Raw genomic sequence first — 16,327 nt, 5'->3', positions numbered from 1 at the left:
AGCTGACGGGCAGCAGAGCTAAGGTGTCTCTGGCTGCAGCCCAGTTGATGAGCGCTGTCATGAAAAAGCGGGGCACAGATTTGATAAAGGTTGAGGAAATTGTGGCGGGCATCATGGAACGGCTCAAACTGCAGCTGGAGACCAACACAAAGGAGGAGACCCTTCGGGCCCTGTGCTTGCTGGCAGGCAACAGCACCCACAGTGTTGTGCCCCTGCTGCTCAACAGGCCCCTCCCTTGGGATAGAACCATTCTGGCCCTGTGGAAGGTGTTCGGCACCGAGCGAAAGACCACAATCAACGTCCTGCAGCTGCTGATAGGAATCCTGGAAAACCACTCCACAGAGGGCACGACGAAGATAGCCCTGCAGCCGTGGAGGCGGCGTGTGCCTTGTGTGAGATGCTATCTGGGTCTCTGTGCCGGGAGGCCATCCTGGAACTCTGCCCCCAGCTATTGCTGGCTCTGCTGTCATCTCTTCTGGGTGATTGAGCAAAATACCCCCCAGAAGATGGTGGTCTACAGGAAGGATGGGGGCTCAGGCAAGACCTTTGACTCCACTAGTTGTGCCCTGGAGGTGGTGAAGCTTGTGTTGTTTGCAGCCGCATATGATGGAGTGGTGGTCTATGCAGATGAGCATAAGTGCTGGGATCATCTGTCCTCCTCTAAATGTTACTACAGAGGGATCATGGACCTGACACGTGGCATTGTGAAGAACTGGGAAGTAGTCATGCTGCACCGAGTTCTGAACCTTGCCAAGACCTTCCTTGACAGCGGAGATCATCATCAGAAATCTTGGCCAGGACCATCTATGCCCAGCTTCTCTGGCATTGATCAGTGGCTTAGACTCTGGGATAAGACTTTGTGGGCAATCTAATCAAGTGGACCAAGGAGCCGAACCTCATCATGAAAGAAATTGGACTCCGTGGAATCAGTAACCTGGCACTGCATCCAACTCAATCAGAGTCTGTGAAGAGCCTTTTATCATCCTTGCGAGCCTTCCTGAAGAGTGAGGCACGAGTGACAGTTCAGGCAGTGAAGGCCCTACAGGACATCGTTGTACATGGGCATGGAGAAGAGGTCAAGGCGATGTTCTGCAGCATCTCCAAGCATCTGTGTCCACTCATCAATGATAAGAGGGACCAGGTGAGGATCACAGCCATCTCTGCCCTTGGGCACATGCTACATAGAGTCAACAAATTCAAGCCTGGATATGCCATCAAGAAACATCTGTACAGTTTTTTAGTCCCGCTGCTGCTTAACTTAGAGGACAACAACACAGAGGTGGTCAAGGCCTGTGGAGCAGCCCTGACTGAGTGGATTAATGTGATTGGCTGGTCATCCTTCACACAGATGTTTCAACATACCACCTTCAGTGATCAGATGCAGGTGTTGGAAGAAACATGCAATCACTTGGTGAATACATGCAAAAGACAATTAGTGGGGGAGTTACTGTTTCAGAGCTTCAGTTTCCTGAAGAGCTCCGAGTCCTTCCTACGGACAGCTGCAGTCCATTTCATAGCATTAATAGCTGAGAAGATAAACCTGCATTCCATACATGAGGATGATGTGCAGCTGTTAGGAAATGCTCTTGAAAGTATGAAGAACGATCCTGTAGAATCTATCTAGATTCTGGTGACTACTCTTCTTCAAAATATTGAGGAATATGTTAATCCTGAGGACAGCTCTAGTTCCATTATAAGTACTCGCTTCTTCCGATTACGTGGCAGGAAAGACCGAAAAAGAAAGAGGCACCAGCCGTTACCGGTTTAGCTCAGTGGATAGAGCGTCGGCCTGCTGACTGAAAGGTCCCAGGTTCGATTCCGGTCAAGGGCATGTACCTTGGTTGCGGGCACATCCCCAGTGGGGGGTGTGCAGGAGGCAGCTGATCGATGTTCTCTCTCATCGATGTTTCTAATTCTCTATCCCTCTCCCTTCCTCTCTGTAAAAAATCAATAAAATATATTTTTTTAAAAAAAGAAAGAGGCACCTATTTAAGACTGTCAGACGGGAAGGAGATAATGATGCTGATCGGCCCAGGAATTGGCTCCTAGGCCTCTAAATTTACTGTGCAACTGGTGCAAGGGAGGGTAAAAAATACTCCCCTTATAATAGACAACTTAGAAAAGTCAACACAGTCACAAGCACCAAAGTCTGAAAGTCCCCCTGAGGAATCTGAATTGATCCCAAAACAAGTTGCTCCTGAGTCACTGTGAACATTTAGAACTGGTGGCTAAAGCCTATTCCAGTTGTTTATTCAGATGTCAGTGCTGGACTCTGCCATAGTCTCTCCCACCTTTTTTCCAAGCATCTGTGTCCACTCATCAATGATAAGAGGGACCAGGTGAGGATCACAGCCATCTCTGCCCTTGGGCACATGCTACATAGAGTCAACAAATTCAAGCCTGGATATGCCATCAAGAAACATCTGTACAGTTTTTTAGTCCCGCTGCTGCTTAGCTTAGAGGACAACAACACAGAGGTGGTCAAGGCCTGTGGAGCAGCCCTGACTGAGTGGACTAATGTGATTGGCTGGTCATCCTTCACACAGATGTTTCAACATACCACCCTCAGTGGGTGGGCGACTTTGGTTTAACCCCAAATAGGTAGTTTGATCTTAGAAGATATAGTATATTCCTTGTTCTTTATCTCCCCTAGGGTATTGTTAGCTATCAGTATATACATTTGTAAATAAACATTATTTTTTCATCCTAAAAAAATAAATAAATAAAAATAAATTGTTTGGCATGGTCGTCAAAGTTCTCTTATTTGCTCTTTATGAGACTCCTGACAGCACTGTGCAAGGATGCAATTTTTAAAAAACACTGTCACTGGTTCATAAGTGAGTCCCACCAACGCAGCTGTGGCCCCTCCCAGATGTTGGTGGAGAGGACGGGGAGACTCCTGGCTTGTTTTCTAAGGGCCTTCTGGGAAGAGAACTAAGTGCTCAGGGTGAGGACCCAGGTGCACAGGCTGCTGAACTTGACTGTCCCGCCCCCCCCCCCCCCCCCGCCCCCGACCTGCCTGCCGCTTGTGGACACCCGACAGGCCCGTCTGCAGGAGGTGCCTAAGGGACCGTGAGTGTGAGTTCTCATCCCCCAGCTCAATCCCTGTGTTGGCTGGCCTCGGTTCCCAGGTATTAGAATTGCTCAGCTGAGCTGCCCGTGTAGGCAACAAGGCAAACCTTGAAGAGTTCAAATTGCAGTGGGGTCAACCAGAGAACAGGCCAGAGGAAGCAATTGCCCACAAAGGGCAGCCGGGGGAGGGTCTGCTGGATCAGCGCAGGTGAGGGGCACCTCTCACTGCCTCCGCTGGGAGCCCACAAAAGGCAAAAGGCCCCTGAAGACGTATATACACGCCCAGGGCAGGGGAAGAGAGAGGGCCTAGGCTAGCAGCCAATAGAGAGGTACTGAGTGCAGAATCAGAGTGGAGAAAAGTGTCAGCGAGGTTTTCTCCTCTTTCCTCCATAGGGAGGCTCCTGAAGCTAAAGTCCTAGGAATGAAGGCTGCCCACAGGGGCCTGAGACAATTGCAAGTCCTTCAGAGCCTGCAGAGCATCATCCTGCCCTAAGTCTGGACTGGGGAGCGCAGCATCCCCGGGGGCCTGCCAGGTAAAGCTTCCTGATGGCCTGTGGTCAGACCTGAGAATCACCCATAGGCGGTAACCAGGAGCTGGACTCCGCAGCCACTAAATTCTTGGCATTTTCTGGGTAGTGGGAGTGTCTCTGTAAATCCGGGCAGCTCCTTATGCTAATGAGGGGACTCTGGATGGGGCTGGACCAATCTCGTGTTAGAGTAGTGGTTCTCAACCTTCCTAATGCCGAAACCCTTTAATACAGTTCCTCATGTTGTGGTGACCCCCAATTTCATTGTTACAAATTGAACATAATTAAAGCATAGTGATTAATCACAAAAACAATATGTAATTATATATGTGTTTTCCGATGGTCTTAGGCGACCCCTGTGAAAGGGTCATTCGACCCCCAAAGGGGTCTCGACCCACAGGTTGAGAACCGCTGTGTTAGAGGGTGGGGCTTTCAGCCTTTGGACATCAGCCCAAGCTCCTGAGACTTCCCGAGAGGAGGTCTCCCTCAAACTTCAGAGTTGCACATCCGGTTCACAATTTTTGCAATACCAGGTCCTGACTGTACTTAATCCCTTTCCGATTTGATATTTTATCTTCTGATGCAGTTTAAATGGGGGGACTGGAGGGAGGCGGAAGGGTGTGTGGATGAATGGGTATCTGGATGAAAGGTAGGTAGATGGATGGGTGGGTAGATGGACTGGTAAGTAGGTAAATGGATGGACAGATAGATGGATGGATGGATATGTGAATGGATGAACTGTTAGGTAGATGGATAGGTGAATGAAAAACTAGATGGATTTCAGCCCTAGCCAGTTTTGCTCAGTGGGTAGAGCGTTGGTGGACTGAAAGGTCCTGGTTCGATTCTGGTCCAGGGCATGTACCTCAGTTCAGGCTCCTCCAGGGCTGTGTGCAGGAGACAACCAATCGATGTGTTTCTCTCACAGCGATATTTCTGTCTGTATCTCTCTCTTCCACTCTCTCTAAAAATCAATTGAAAAATATTCTCAGGTGAGGATTTTTAAAAAAAGCTAGACAGATTTCAGATATGAAAATCCAAGTGTGTGACATTTAATAAAACCCTGGCTTGGGGCAAAGATCACTTCAAGTCATTCTTCCCAGGCCAAGTGACTCACCTGCCCTTGCTCAATGACAAGCAGCCCAACCTGTGACAAGGAGTGAAGGTAGAAGATCCCACCCAAAGACCGCAATATTTCTGTCTGTGAAACAAACAAAAAAAAAACATTGTTATGAATAAATTGTAAGCATGTGTTTAATTCTAAATGTAACTTTAGGGCATCCAATGAGCTAAAATGAAGAACAATTTTTAAAAATGATGATCTATTTATTCTCTATGAAATGTAGCTTGTAAGCAGAACCTCGAGTGGAGACAGCTCGTGCTGGGCAGACTTTTGCCTTTGCTTAGTGTCTTTATTTGGAGATTCTGGTTGAAGGAGATGTGGATGGGTGTCAAACTGACTGCTAGATGCATGCCTAAATCCTTCCTTTCTGCCTCGGTTCCTCACTCCTGGTGTTCGGCTGGTCAGTAGAGTGCCAGCAGCCACACTGGAGCACAAAGCCAAGCTGACATCTTTCAGGTCAGAGAGAGACGACTATCTTAATTACGCCCCTGTTTTTTGGGGAGGTCCTATAAAATATACAGTGCTTTGGACTGAATTGTGCGCCCTCCCCTCCCAAATTCATTGGTCAAAACCCTAACCCTTTGTCTTAGTCCAATCAGGCTGCTGTGACAAAATGCCACAGACTGGGTGGCTTATACACAATAGAAATTTACATCTCACAGCTCAGGAGGCTGGAAGTCTAAGACCAAGGTGCCAGCGTGGCCAAGGGAGGGCCTCCTCTGGGTCAGACTTCTTGCTCTGTCCTCACCAGGCAAAGGGGGCCAGCAGGCTCTCTGGGGCCTCTGGTGTGAGAGCACTTATCCGATACCGTTCTCATCTATAAAACCAGGGTCATAAGAGTACTGATCTTCGGGTGGGCATGGGGTTAAATATCATAATTAATGTGCAGCTTCTACTTTGGCACTAGTTTTCATAAGCACTCCATAAACGTGCTATCATCTAAAACCTCTTGTCTCCTTTCCTAACTTCTTAATCTCCCTGGCCAGGTCCCATGACCTGGAATTTTCCCTACCCTCCCAAGAGACAGAAGCCCTGGTTCACTCACTGCGCGCTAGTTACTCCAATCACACACGAGACATTTATCTTTTTTGGTTCACTTTCTTATGCAAATGCACATACCTGTGTGATAGAGGCATACTCCATAAATCTGTATGCCCAGCGATCGGAGAAATATATATTGGTCTTAGATAGCTGGTCTCCATGCAAATAGGCAAAAACCAAATTACTTACATCCTGGAAGAACATACACAGAACAGTCTCTTTAAAAGGAGATTTGAGGGGTGGGGATGGGGAGATGCTGTTGAAGGTCACAAACTTGCAGCCAGTAGCTACATGCTTCTGCAGATCTAATGCCCAGCAATGCTATACTGTAAGCTTCAAAGGTGCTAAGAAACCGGATCTTAAAGGTTCCCACCACAAAAAAAGAAAAAGAAAAAAAGAAATGGCAATGATGTGCCATGATGCAGGTAACCCTTCAGTGGTCATCACATTGCAATATATAAATGTATCAGATCATCACATTGTACACTTACACTTACAATGTTATGTCAATTATATCTCAGTAACAAAGGGAGATTGATACCAAGGGTAAAACTCCTGGGCAATTACCCCAGAAAAATTAAAATATATGCACATACAAAAATCTGTACATAAGTGGGTATAGCAGTTTTTACAATAGCCCAAAAGTGGAGGCAACCAAATTCTGGTACATTCAGACCATGGAATATTATTTGACAATGAATAGGGAAAGTCTAAAGATATAGACAACAAATTGGATGAGTCTCTAGAGAATTTAGCTGACAACAGCTGGTCCTCAGAGGTCCGATATTGTACGGTTCCGTTTATATAACATCCGTGAGGTGGTAAAATTATAGAGGTGGGAACAGATTAGTGGTTGTCAGGGGTTGGGGTGGGATGGGGGCAGGGAGCTTTGGAGCTCTGGGATGACAGAATAGACAGTCTGGTATTTCAATGGCAGGAATGGTCCTGTGCTGTGGCAATGTGATAAAATGCTAGAGTTACACATACTTTGTATCCATGTCAATACTAGTTTTAGTATGATACTGCAGTTATGTAAGATGTAATCATTGGAGGAAGATATAGAAAGGGTACATGGGACTCTGTATGATCTTTTCAACTTACTGGAGAGTCTATAATTATTTTAAAATAACAAATTCAAAAAAAAAGGAAGGTAGATGGATATATTCTTAGTGAACTAGCCAGTTGATCTGAAAGTAGCTCCAGAGCCCCTCTCAACCTCTTAGGTTGTCGTGTGAGCCCTGGGGAAATGACATTGCCCAAGTCCAAAGGCCCAACTCCCAAGGGTTTGCCTGTTCTTATTTCCATCTGTGCTCAGAGCAAAGTGAAAAAACAATACCCTGTACTCACCAAGCAAAAGGGATGCCTACTGTAGCAACAGTTGTCACCAGAAATATGTGAAACAGGGTGATATATGCCTGAAAGGAAAAGATCATTTGGAAACTATATGAGTTATCTGAAGGTCAGAGAAAAGGTTTAGACACTGTTAAAGATTTTGCTTACTTTGGTCCAGTCGCCAATTTAAATGTACATATACATTGAAAGGGCGAGGACTACGCCCTCCATCTTGCCCCGTATCCTCCATGTTGGGGCAGCAGCCATGTGCTACCTTCTTTCCGGAAGTCTAAGCCTCTGCTAGCCACACCCAGGAACAAGACACCGACTTGCGCCTGACCAATCGGCAGGGCCCACAGTCCCCTCTCCTACCCTGACTCCACCCCCTATTAAAACCCTGTTTTTTCCCACGGCGGTCACTCTCTCTGCTTCAAGGTGGGGGAGTCAAGCTAGCTCGAATAAAGGACTCTCTGATTTTGCATTGGACTTGGCTGGCTCCCCTGATGGTCTAATGGGGATCTTGAAATCTGGGCATAACATACATAACCCATGGACACAGACAATAGGGTGCTGAAGGCCTGGGGGGGCGGGTACCAGTGGCAGGCTGGATGGGGTCAATGGGAGAAAAATGGGGATATATGTAATACTTTCAACAATAAAGAATTATTAAAACAAACAAACAAACAAACAAACAAACAAAAAACCAAATGGAGACGCAGCCAAAAAATCAGGACAAGGCTAAGTAACCTGCTATTGACATGTGGGGCCAGACGGCTCCTGACTTTGGGGTCGTCCTGTGCCTGTGGGACGTTTTGCAGTACCCCTGCCTTTAATGGCGCAATGCCAGCAGTACCTTCCTCCGGTCTGGACAACCAAAAATAACCTCCCCACACTGCCAAGATGTCATCTAGGGGGCAGAACTGTGCCCAGTTGAGAAGCATACACTCTTTTAGGACTGTAAGCCGAAACTGCAGGAAGAACTCCCTTCTCTCACCGAGGTGTTCTTTGATTTCATTTTAAGTGCAGAAACTCTGGCTTGAAATGAAACAAAAAACAACCAGTGTTGGTGTGAAGGTGAAGAAAATGGAACTTTTGTACCCTGTTGGGAATGGGAATGGTGCAGGACTGGCAAACAGTATGGAGTTTCCTCAAAGAATCTGAAAATGGAATGACCACATCATGACTACAGAAGAGAGAACAACTTTCACACAGACCAGTGGTCGGCAAACTCATTAGTCAACAGAGCCAAATATCAACAGTACTTCTTCAAAATAGACTCGCCCAGGCTGAAAACCGACTTCTGTGCATGGGCCACGAAGTTTCAATCGCACTGTACATGCACACCCGCTCGTGGTATTTGTGGAAGAGCCACACTCAAGGGGCCAATGAGCCACATGTGGCTCGCGAGCCTCAGTTTGCCAACCACTGACATAGACAATGAAGAAAGACATTGCTAAAGATTTTGCTTACTTTGCTTCAGTCACCAATTCAAATGGAGACTGCAGCCAAGAACTCAGGAGAAGGCTGAGACTCAGAAGGGCAGCAATAGAAGAATTAGGAAAGATCACCAAGAGCAAAGCTGTGCCATTAGAGACCAAGGCCTCTAAGATCATCCACACCCTGGTATTCCCAATTACTATGCCCGGATGTGAGAGTTGGACAGTGAAGAAGGCTGACAGAAACATTGATTCATTTGAAATATGGAGCTGGAGGGGAGGTCTGCAGATACTCTGGACTGCCAGGAAGACAGGCATGTGGGCCCAAGTGTAAATTAAGCCAGACACATCGCTGGAGGCAGAAGTGACCAAACTGAAGCTGTTCTACTTCAGGCACATCATGAGAAGGCAGGACTCTTTGGAAACCACAATAATGCTGGGGAAAAGAAAAGGCAGCCGGAAAAGAGGAAGACAAAATATAAGATGGAATTATTCCGTAAAAGAAGCCACAGACATGAGTCCACAAGAGCCGGGCAGTGCTGCTGGAAGAAGGGCAGAGTGGGCGTCACTCAGGGTGTTGCCAGGAATCAGAGCCAATCCAATTCCACTTCTGGGTGTACACAAAAAAATTTAAAGTTAAAAGCATGGACTCAGGAAGATATTTGTACATGCATGCGCGCGCACACGTTCAAACAGTGTTGTTCACAATAGCTAAAGCACAGAAGCAACCCAAGTGTCCACTGGCAGATGATTGTACAAAATGTGGTCTATCTATACCATGGAATGTTGTCACCAAGCATCTAGAAGTCATTTTTGCCCAAGGTTTCTCTGGCTTATAACTACAATCTGCAGGGGATGGGGGTTCAGCCCAACTTCCATTTGAATTTTAAAGGTCAAGGTAACATTCAGGGACAGACATCCAAAGAGCAGTATGGTTTGTCCTACCGAAATTAATAACCATTTCTTTGAGGTTGGCTGAACTCAAACAAAATACAAAAATACAAAAAGGCCCTGGCCAGGGTGGCTCAGCTAGTTGGAGTGTCATCTCATATACCAAGAGTTTGTGGGTTCAATTCCTGGTCAGGGCACATACCCAGGTTGCGGGTTTGATCCCCGTGTGTGGAGGCCACCAATTGATTTTTTTTCCTCCTCTCTCTCTCCTTCCCGCCCCCCTCAAATCAGTAAGTAAAAAAAACACATAAAAAGAATATATACCTCTTGATGCAGTCCAGGAATTGGCTCTATAATCATAAATATAGACTTTTTTATTCACTACTAACAGCAATAGAGAACCAGCAAAATGTGCTGATGTTACTTCTGGTATGCCAACCTATAAATAATGACATATATAACATCAATAAACACCTCTTTTTGGATATCAATTTGGGAAGCAATACTTCTAGACACACATACAAGAAACATCTGTGCCAACAGGAGCTTTTTGGTTCCTAGATATTGGGGACTATGTATCCTGGGGTAAGCTGGAACCAAAACCGGGAGGTGGTGGCCTCAGACAGCTAAATTCACTCCCTCATCAAAACCCTCTCTGAGTCCTGGCTGGCATAGCTCAGGGGTTAGAGTGTCAGCCTGCACATCAAGGGGTCATGAGTTCGATTCCCAGTCAACTGCACATACCTGGGTTGCAGGTTCGGTCACCGGCCCTGGTTGGGGAGTATGCGGGAGGCAACCAATCAATGTGTCTCACATAGATGTTCCTCCCTCCCTCCCTCCCTCCCTCCCTTCCTCCTTCCCTCCCTCTCTTCCTCTCTCTCTTCCTTCTACTCTCTCTAAAAAAAAAAAATCAATGGAAAAAAATATCCTTGGCTGAAAATTAACAACAAAACAAAAAACCCAAAATACAAAAAACAAACCTTTTCTGAGGAGGCCCTGGCCAGGCAGCTCACTTGGTTAGAGCCATCATCCCAATATGCCAAGGTTGCACATTAGATCCCAGGTCAGGGCACATACAGGAACCAACCAATGAATGCATATAAGTGGAACAACAAATCCATGTCTCTCTCTCCGGAAAAATAGAAACAAAACAACAACAAACCCTTCTCCAAGGATAAAGCCTAAAGATAAATGATAAATGAGGAGCATTAACTATTGCTTCCAAGAAACATTGGTATCTTAATATATGGCAAAACTTCTTTAGCATAGGTGCTAATGGTAGAATTTCTCAAGATAGTTACTAAGAGTGTAAAGGTTTTTCTGTTTTGGTTTAGGACAATTTAGGGAGGCCCTGGAATCAGTGCATGTAATCTATCTATTCCCAACACAAAACCAATTGTAGGAAGCATTGGCAACAATTCTGCTTCCTTTTTCAGGAAAAAAAGGGTACCATTTTGGTAGTAAGGACAGAATAGAATTAACACTCTTTTTTGGCTTAGAAACTACTCTCAGTGTCTTAAAGAGACACATTTTTGTAAAATAAACTTCAAATGAACAAAAACAAACTAATGTGATATTTCCAAATTATACCTTTACCCTGAATATTACGTATTTCAAGCATCCTTCAAACTGTTCCGTATAATAACTACCTGCATTGACGTGGGGATGGAAAGTGGAGGAAGACTACTCTCAAAGTTATTTCTTGTGAAAAAAATTTGTTGTCTGAAATAAACAATAAAACAGTTACATTAGGAGAATTTTACACAAGGGGTGGGGGGTGGGGAAGACAATGGCAGTCACTCTAAAAATGTTACACACATCAAAATTTATTTAAAAATAAGGAACAATTTAGGTTCTGCCTATCTACCTACCTACCTACCTACCTATCTATCTATCTATCCATCCATCCATCCATCCATCCATCCATCTATTTTTGCATGAGTAAATTTGTACAGCCTGGGTATTCAACTTCTTGAAATAACATTATATTAAAAGTGTGACCAGCCCTACTGGTTTGGCTTTCCTAGGTTTGATTCTGGTCAAGGGCACATACCTACATTGCAGGCTTGATCCCTGGCCCTGGTGAGGGTGTTGTGGGAGGCAAACAATTGATGTGTCCCTTTCACATCAATGTTTTTCTCTCTCTGTCTCTCCCCCTCCCTTCCACTCTCTCTAAAAATCATTGGAAAAATATCCTCGTGTGAGAATAAATAAATAAATAAATGTGACCACGTTGTTACCATAGACAGCCAGCCAAAGTACAGGCAGCCAGTGGCCAGGTGAGTGTGGGTTGACTGGCCACTTTGGAGGGCCACGCTGTCTGGGGGCTGTGTAGAGGATGCAGGCATGTTGGCATCCAGGGGCACCCTGTGGACTCCAACGGGCTCCCCCTGATGTGAAAATGCTGTGTCTAGTGTAGGGAGATGGGCTTAATGGTGGGTCCTGCAGCCCCTTCCCGCCGCCGTCCCCCCCTCCCGCTCACACACACACCTCCACTCTCCACTGACTCTGATATTATAGACAGAGAGTGCCAGGGAGTCTTCCCCATTGGTCAAGATGGCACACTAATGTGGCAAAATCTATAAAGATAAATGGATAGGGCCTGAACATGCCAAAAGCTAGAAAGACAGGGCCCGAATGCACCAAAAGCTAAAACGATGGCCCGAGCTTGTTTACTCAGTGGTTAGAGCGTCAGCCTGTGGACTAATGATTCACGGTTCAATTCCAGTCAAGGGCACATGCCTTAGTTGCAGGCTCAATCTAGGACCCCAGTTGGGGCGCATGGGGGAGGAAACCGGTCAGTGTGCCTCTCTCACATTGATGCTTCTCTCTTTATGTCTCTCCCCCTCTTTTCCAAAAATCAATGGAAGAAATATCCTCGGGTGAGGATTCAACAAAAAAAGGTAGAAAGATGAATGGATATGACCCGAGTGAGCCAAAAGCTAGGAAGATAATTGGATGGGGGAGGGGGAGCCTTCGTCTCCCTATTCCTACAAAAATAGTGGGCTTGAACAGGTAGGGGGGGTCGTCTTTAAGATGGGAGTCAACCATTCTCCCAGGTCATAGCACCTGAATAAACCTCTTTCCTTTTGCAACAGCACCTGTCTCATGAGGCTGTCTTTCATTGTGGCAGGCAGCCAAACCTGTGTTTCAGTTATAGTTTTGGTGACCCAGATGGGACAGCACGGACCTCAGTAAGTCCTGGAGGGCCTGGGCTAAGGTCCCAGCTGCCTGTGGTAGGCTGACCCTGGGAGCAGGACTGTGAGGGATTGAGCCCGCAAACCAGGCATGTGCTCTGACCGGGAATTGAACCTCATCCTCCTGGTTCATAAGTCAATGTTCAACCACTGAGCCACGCCAGCCAGGGTAAACATGACTTTTATTGGGCACAGTGCCCTGGAATTAAGTACTTTCTGGTCTCTTCATCTCTCTTCCACCCCAATTGTGGACTCCCTGCAGGCTAGTAACTAGCAACACAGGACAGACCCATCTTCCTTAACCTTTGTTGAATGAATCAATGAGGGAAAATCTAACACTTTAATAAAAATGATAGTAGCAATTCATAAAATGGTTACTTACCCTAGATATACGGCTGTGTTTTTCTTGCAAGGATGTCTAATCAGGCGTGTTGTAGATGAAAAATACAGGACATCCTGGGCAGATGGTTGCAAAATCTTAACATCAATAATAATAAACACTTGATGAAAACAATGTCCTAATGTGCAATATTGAAAATGTAAAAGTGAAATCTAAATTAAGCAGGTGCACTGTATCAATATCATTTTCCTGTTTTGATATTATACTCTGGTTATGTCAGATGTCACCACTGAGTATAGGGTATCTGGGATGTCTATTTCTGCAACCTGCCGTGAATCTATCATTTCAAAATAAAGAGTGAAAAAAGATTCTGAAGCTAATTCCTAACACATCTCATTCCACATGTTATTTTTTTATTTACAGATTATTACTTATTAGAGAGGTGAGAGGACAAATTGAAAAACTAAGAGGTTAGAAACCAGCCACTTTGAGATTATTTAGGAATGCTGACACCTCTTCCCAAATGACGTAATGTCAATAGGTAATTTATTTTAACAAGTGAAATATTTTTTTCTTCATACATATTCTTTTTAAAATTGAATTTATTAGGGTGACATTGGTTAATAAAATTTATAGCTTTCGGATGTATAATTCTATAATACATCATCTGTATATTGTATTGTGGTCTCATTATCCCAATTTCTTCATGCATTTTAGGTACACATGGGGGGAAAGGAAGTTCCTGTTATACTGTCATATAAACAAATTTGCTTCCCATGTTATTGCAGATTTTAAAATCTCCTATCACACAGAAGAACACTGGTGATCTGATTTCTAAACACACTTCTGTCTCCTGGCTTTGTCCAGGTTACTTGATCTCTACTTTTTTAGTGAAATGGGAAAGATAAATCCTTTATTTCAAAGGGCAATGGTAAAGATTAGTGTTGTATATCTAACACAACACTGGCACAACAAAAATACTGGGAAATATTCTGATTTAGTTATTAGATTCAAGTGAAGAATGAATATTAAATACGGAGTCACATACCCCTGGAGTTTCATGAACATCCTGAGTTATCTTTCCTGTCCTCACCGTGTGAACACTAGAGATAAGTGACAAGAGAGACCTTCTGTCAATGTTTATTGAATATTCAGCATGACTCCCACCAGATTGTCTCTGGGTTAACTCTGAAATACCTGTTCTTGATGCTTTTCAGTTATGGAAGCCCCTGTAAAATCTAATTAAACTGCGTGTCCTCCTCTCCCACAGAGAGACACATGGATACCCCAAAATGGAGATATTTCCAAGTGCTCATAAAGGCCCATTTGCAGACCCCAGATTAGGAAGATTAAGAATTCCTACTTCGTTTTTTCTTCTTTTTGTGTGTGTGCGGTGTTGGTGGCTGGGAGAGTGTTGGTATAGTTTACAGCAGAGGTTCTCAATCTTGGATGTGCTAGAAGCACTTGGAGGGCTTGATAAACTTTATATGGCGAGGCCTCACCTGTAGGTCCAGGGAACTGCAGTGGTAACAAATTCCCAGGTCATGCTGTTCCTGCTGATCCAGGACCACATTTTGAGAACTCGTATGGGGAAATGGGAGAATTAGATGAACTCTGTACAGACTTTGAAACAAATCGTCCTAGTAAATCTTACTGGAAAACCCTACTCCACAGTGACTAGCTATGTGTCTTTAGGCCTGTGTGTCTTTAATTTCGCTGGGTCTGTGTTCACAATCCTAAAACAAGGTTAATGAATCACTAGTAAAGATGAAATGAGGCCATGCACCAAAGCACACGTTCACTATTTCATCACCAAACAGGGCCCTGCTAAATGTGACAGCTCAATTCTGGCAAGAGCTCCCTGAGGACAGGAACTGGGCTTTATAGCTTCTGTCTATTAGCCGTGGGCAAACTACGGCCCGAGGGCCAGATCCGGCCCGTTTGAAATGAATAAAACTAAAAAAAAAAAAAAAAAAAAGACCGTACCCTTTTATGTAATGATGTTTACTTTGAATTTATATTAGTTCACACAAACACTCCATCCATGCTTTTGTTCCGGCCCTCCGGTCCAGTTTAAGAACCCATTGTGGCCCTCGAGTCAAAAAGTTTGCCCACCCCTGGCTCTAGCTCGTATAGCACCTTGCATAGCCTTCACTAATGTAACAGTTACTGAAATCTAATAATGTTCTAGGTATGGAGTGAATAAAATAAACATTCTACACTCTCATGAAGCTATTATTTCTAGTGACGGCAACAGGTAAGAAAAAAAATTGTCTAAAGAAAATAACAAGTTAGTGATTGACAGTAAAAAGCAGATATGAGGAGGGGGCCTTAAATGAGGAAGTACTATTTAACTCGGGATAGAGATCTGATTGACGAGGAAAGAGCCATGGAGAAACCTGGAAGCAAAGCGTACCATCGGAGGAAGTCGTATGCACCGTCTCTCCCATCCCCAAAGCTGGGTCTAGTTGGCCGTGTTCAGGGACAGTGTGCCCGGAGCAGTGACTGCGTGGGCAGGGAGGGACGAGATGGGTGGTTGTCAAATCCCTAGGAACTCTTGGCAATACCTAGAGGCATTTTTGATGGATGGGTAAAGCCTGGGGAAGTAGGTACACCTGGCATCTAGTGGGTGGCGGCCAGGGATGCTGCTCAACATCCAACAGTGCTCGGAACGGCCCCACCCGCCCTACGTGTCAGCTGCGCTGCTGTTGAGAAGCCTGGGGCCAGAGCATGCGAGGAAATGCAGGCTGCTCCAGGAACTCGGGTTTTATTCCGGGTGCCACGGAGAACCAGAGAAGGGGAATGACGAGATCAAATTAGATTATCAATTCCTCTGGCTGCCTGCGTGAGGGCTGCCTAGAAAGGCAGAGCCTGGGGTGGTGGCAGTGGAAGTGGCTTGAAGGGTTGGAACAGTCCAAAGTTTTGAAGTGGCAACGGGAGGACGTGGTGATGGACTGGATAGGTTAGAATGGGGTGAGAGAAGGGGAGGTATCACGTTTGATTCCTGAAGAGAGAACTGGGAAACCTCAATCCTTCCCGGATTCCGCCCAGGCCTCCACTCGGAGGAGCCAACCTTCCTTCCCGACCCCTGGCAGCACCCCAAACCCGGAAGGGCGGCCGCACCGGCACAGCGGCTGAGCGCTGGACAGCGAGCAGAGCCGCAAGGACGCTACGGCGACAAGCATCAACACCAGCATCTGGTTAGAGGCGCCGCCGCCGCCCCCACCGTCCTCAACCGCCGCAGGGTGCTGCTCCACAGTGTGGGCATGCGCAGAAGAGAGCCTGGGCACCGCGTCTGGGGTCGCCACGGATCCTGAGCATGCGCACCTCGGCTCCTGGGAAGCCTAAATCCACCCACCTCAACCGTCCCC

The 16,327-nt window shown here is 45.7% G+C and overlaps 1 protein-coding gene across 1 annotated transcript in view; it reads right to left on the bottom strand.

The window, feature by feature from the left end:
• Positions 1–16,153, bottom strand: part of CATSPERD (cation channel sperm associated auxiliary subunit delta) — a 44,803-nt gene extending 28,650 nt beyond the window's left edge. The window contains exons 1-8 of the mRNA XM_070416970.1: positions 16,080–16,153; positions 14,005–14,059; positions 12,999–13,072; positions 11,069–11,141; positions 9,744–9,858; positions 7,108–7,175; positions 5,839–5,952; positions 4,714–4,797 (exon numbers count right to left, since the gene is read on the bottom strand). Of these exons, the coding sequence (XP_070273071.1) occupies positions 4,714–4,797; positions 5,839–5,952; positions 7,108–7,175; positions 9,744–9,858; positions 11,069–11,141; positions 12,999–13,072; positions 14,005–14,059; positions 16,080–16,153 (657 nt within the window). The remainder of the gene's footprint in view (positions 1–4,713; positions 4,798–5,838; positions 5,953–7,107; positions 7,176–9,743; positions 9,859–11,068; positions 11,142–12,998; positions 13,073–14,004; positions 14,060–16,079) is intronic.
• Positions 16,154–16,327: the final 174 nt, after the last annotated feature.

Source organism: Myotis yumanensis, unplaced genomic scaffold, assembly GCF_028538775.1.
Source record: "Myotis yumanensis isolate MYYU_CA2020_CCGP unplaced genomic scaffold, mMyoYum1.0.hap1 SCAF_5, whole genome shotgun sequence".
Taxonomy (NCBI): Eukaryota; Metazoa; Chordata; class Mammalia; order Chiroptera; family Vespertilionidae; genus Myotis; species Myotis yumanensis.
This window is presented reverse-complemented; position numbering and strand designations above follow the sequence as displayed.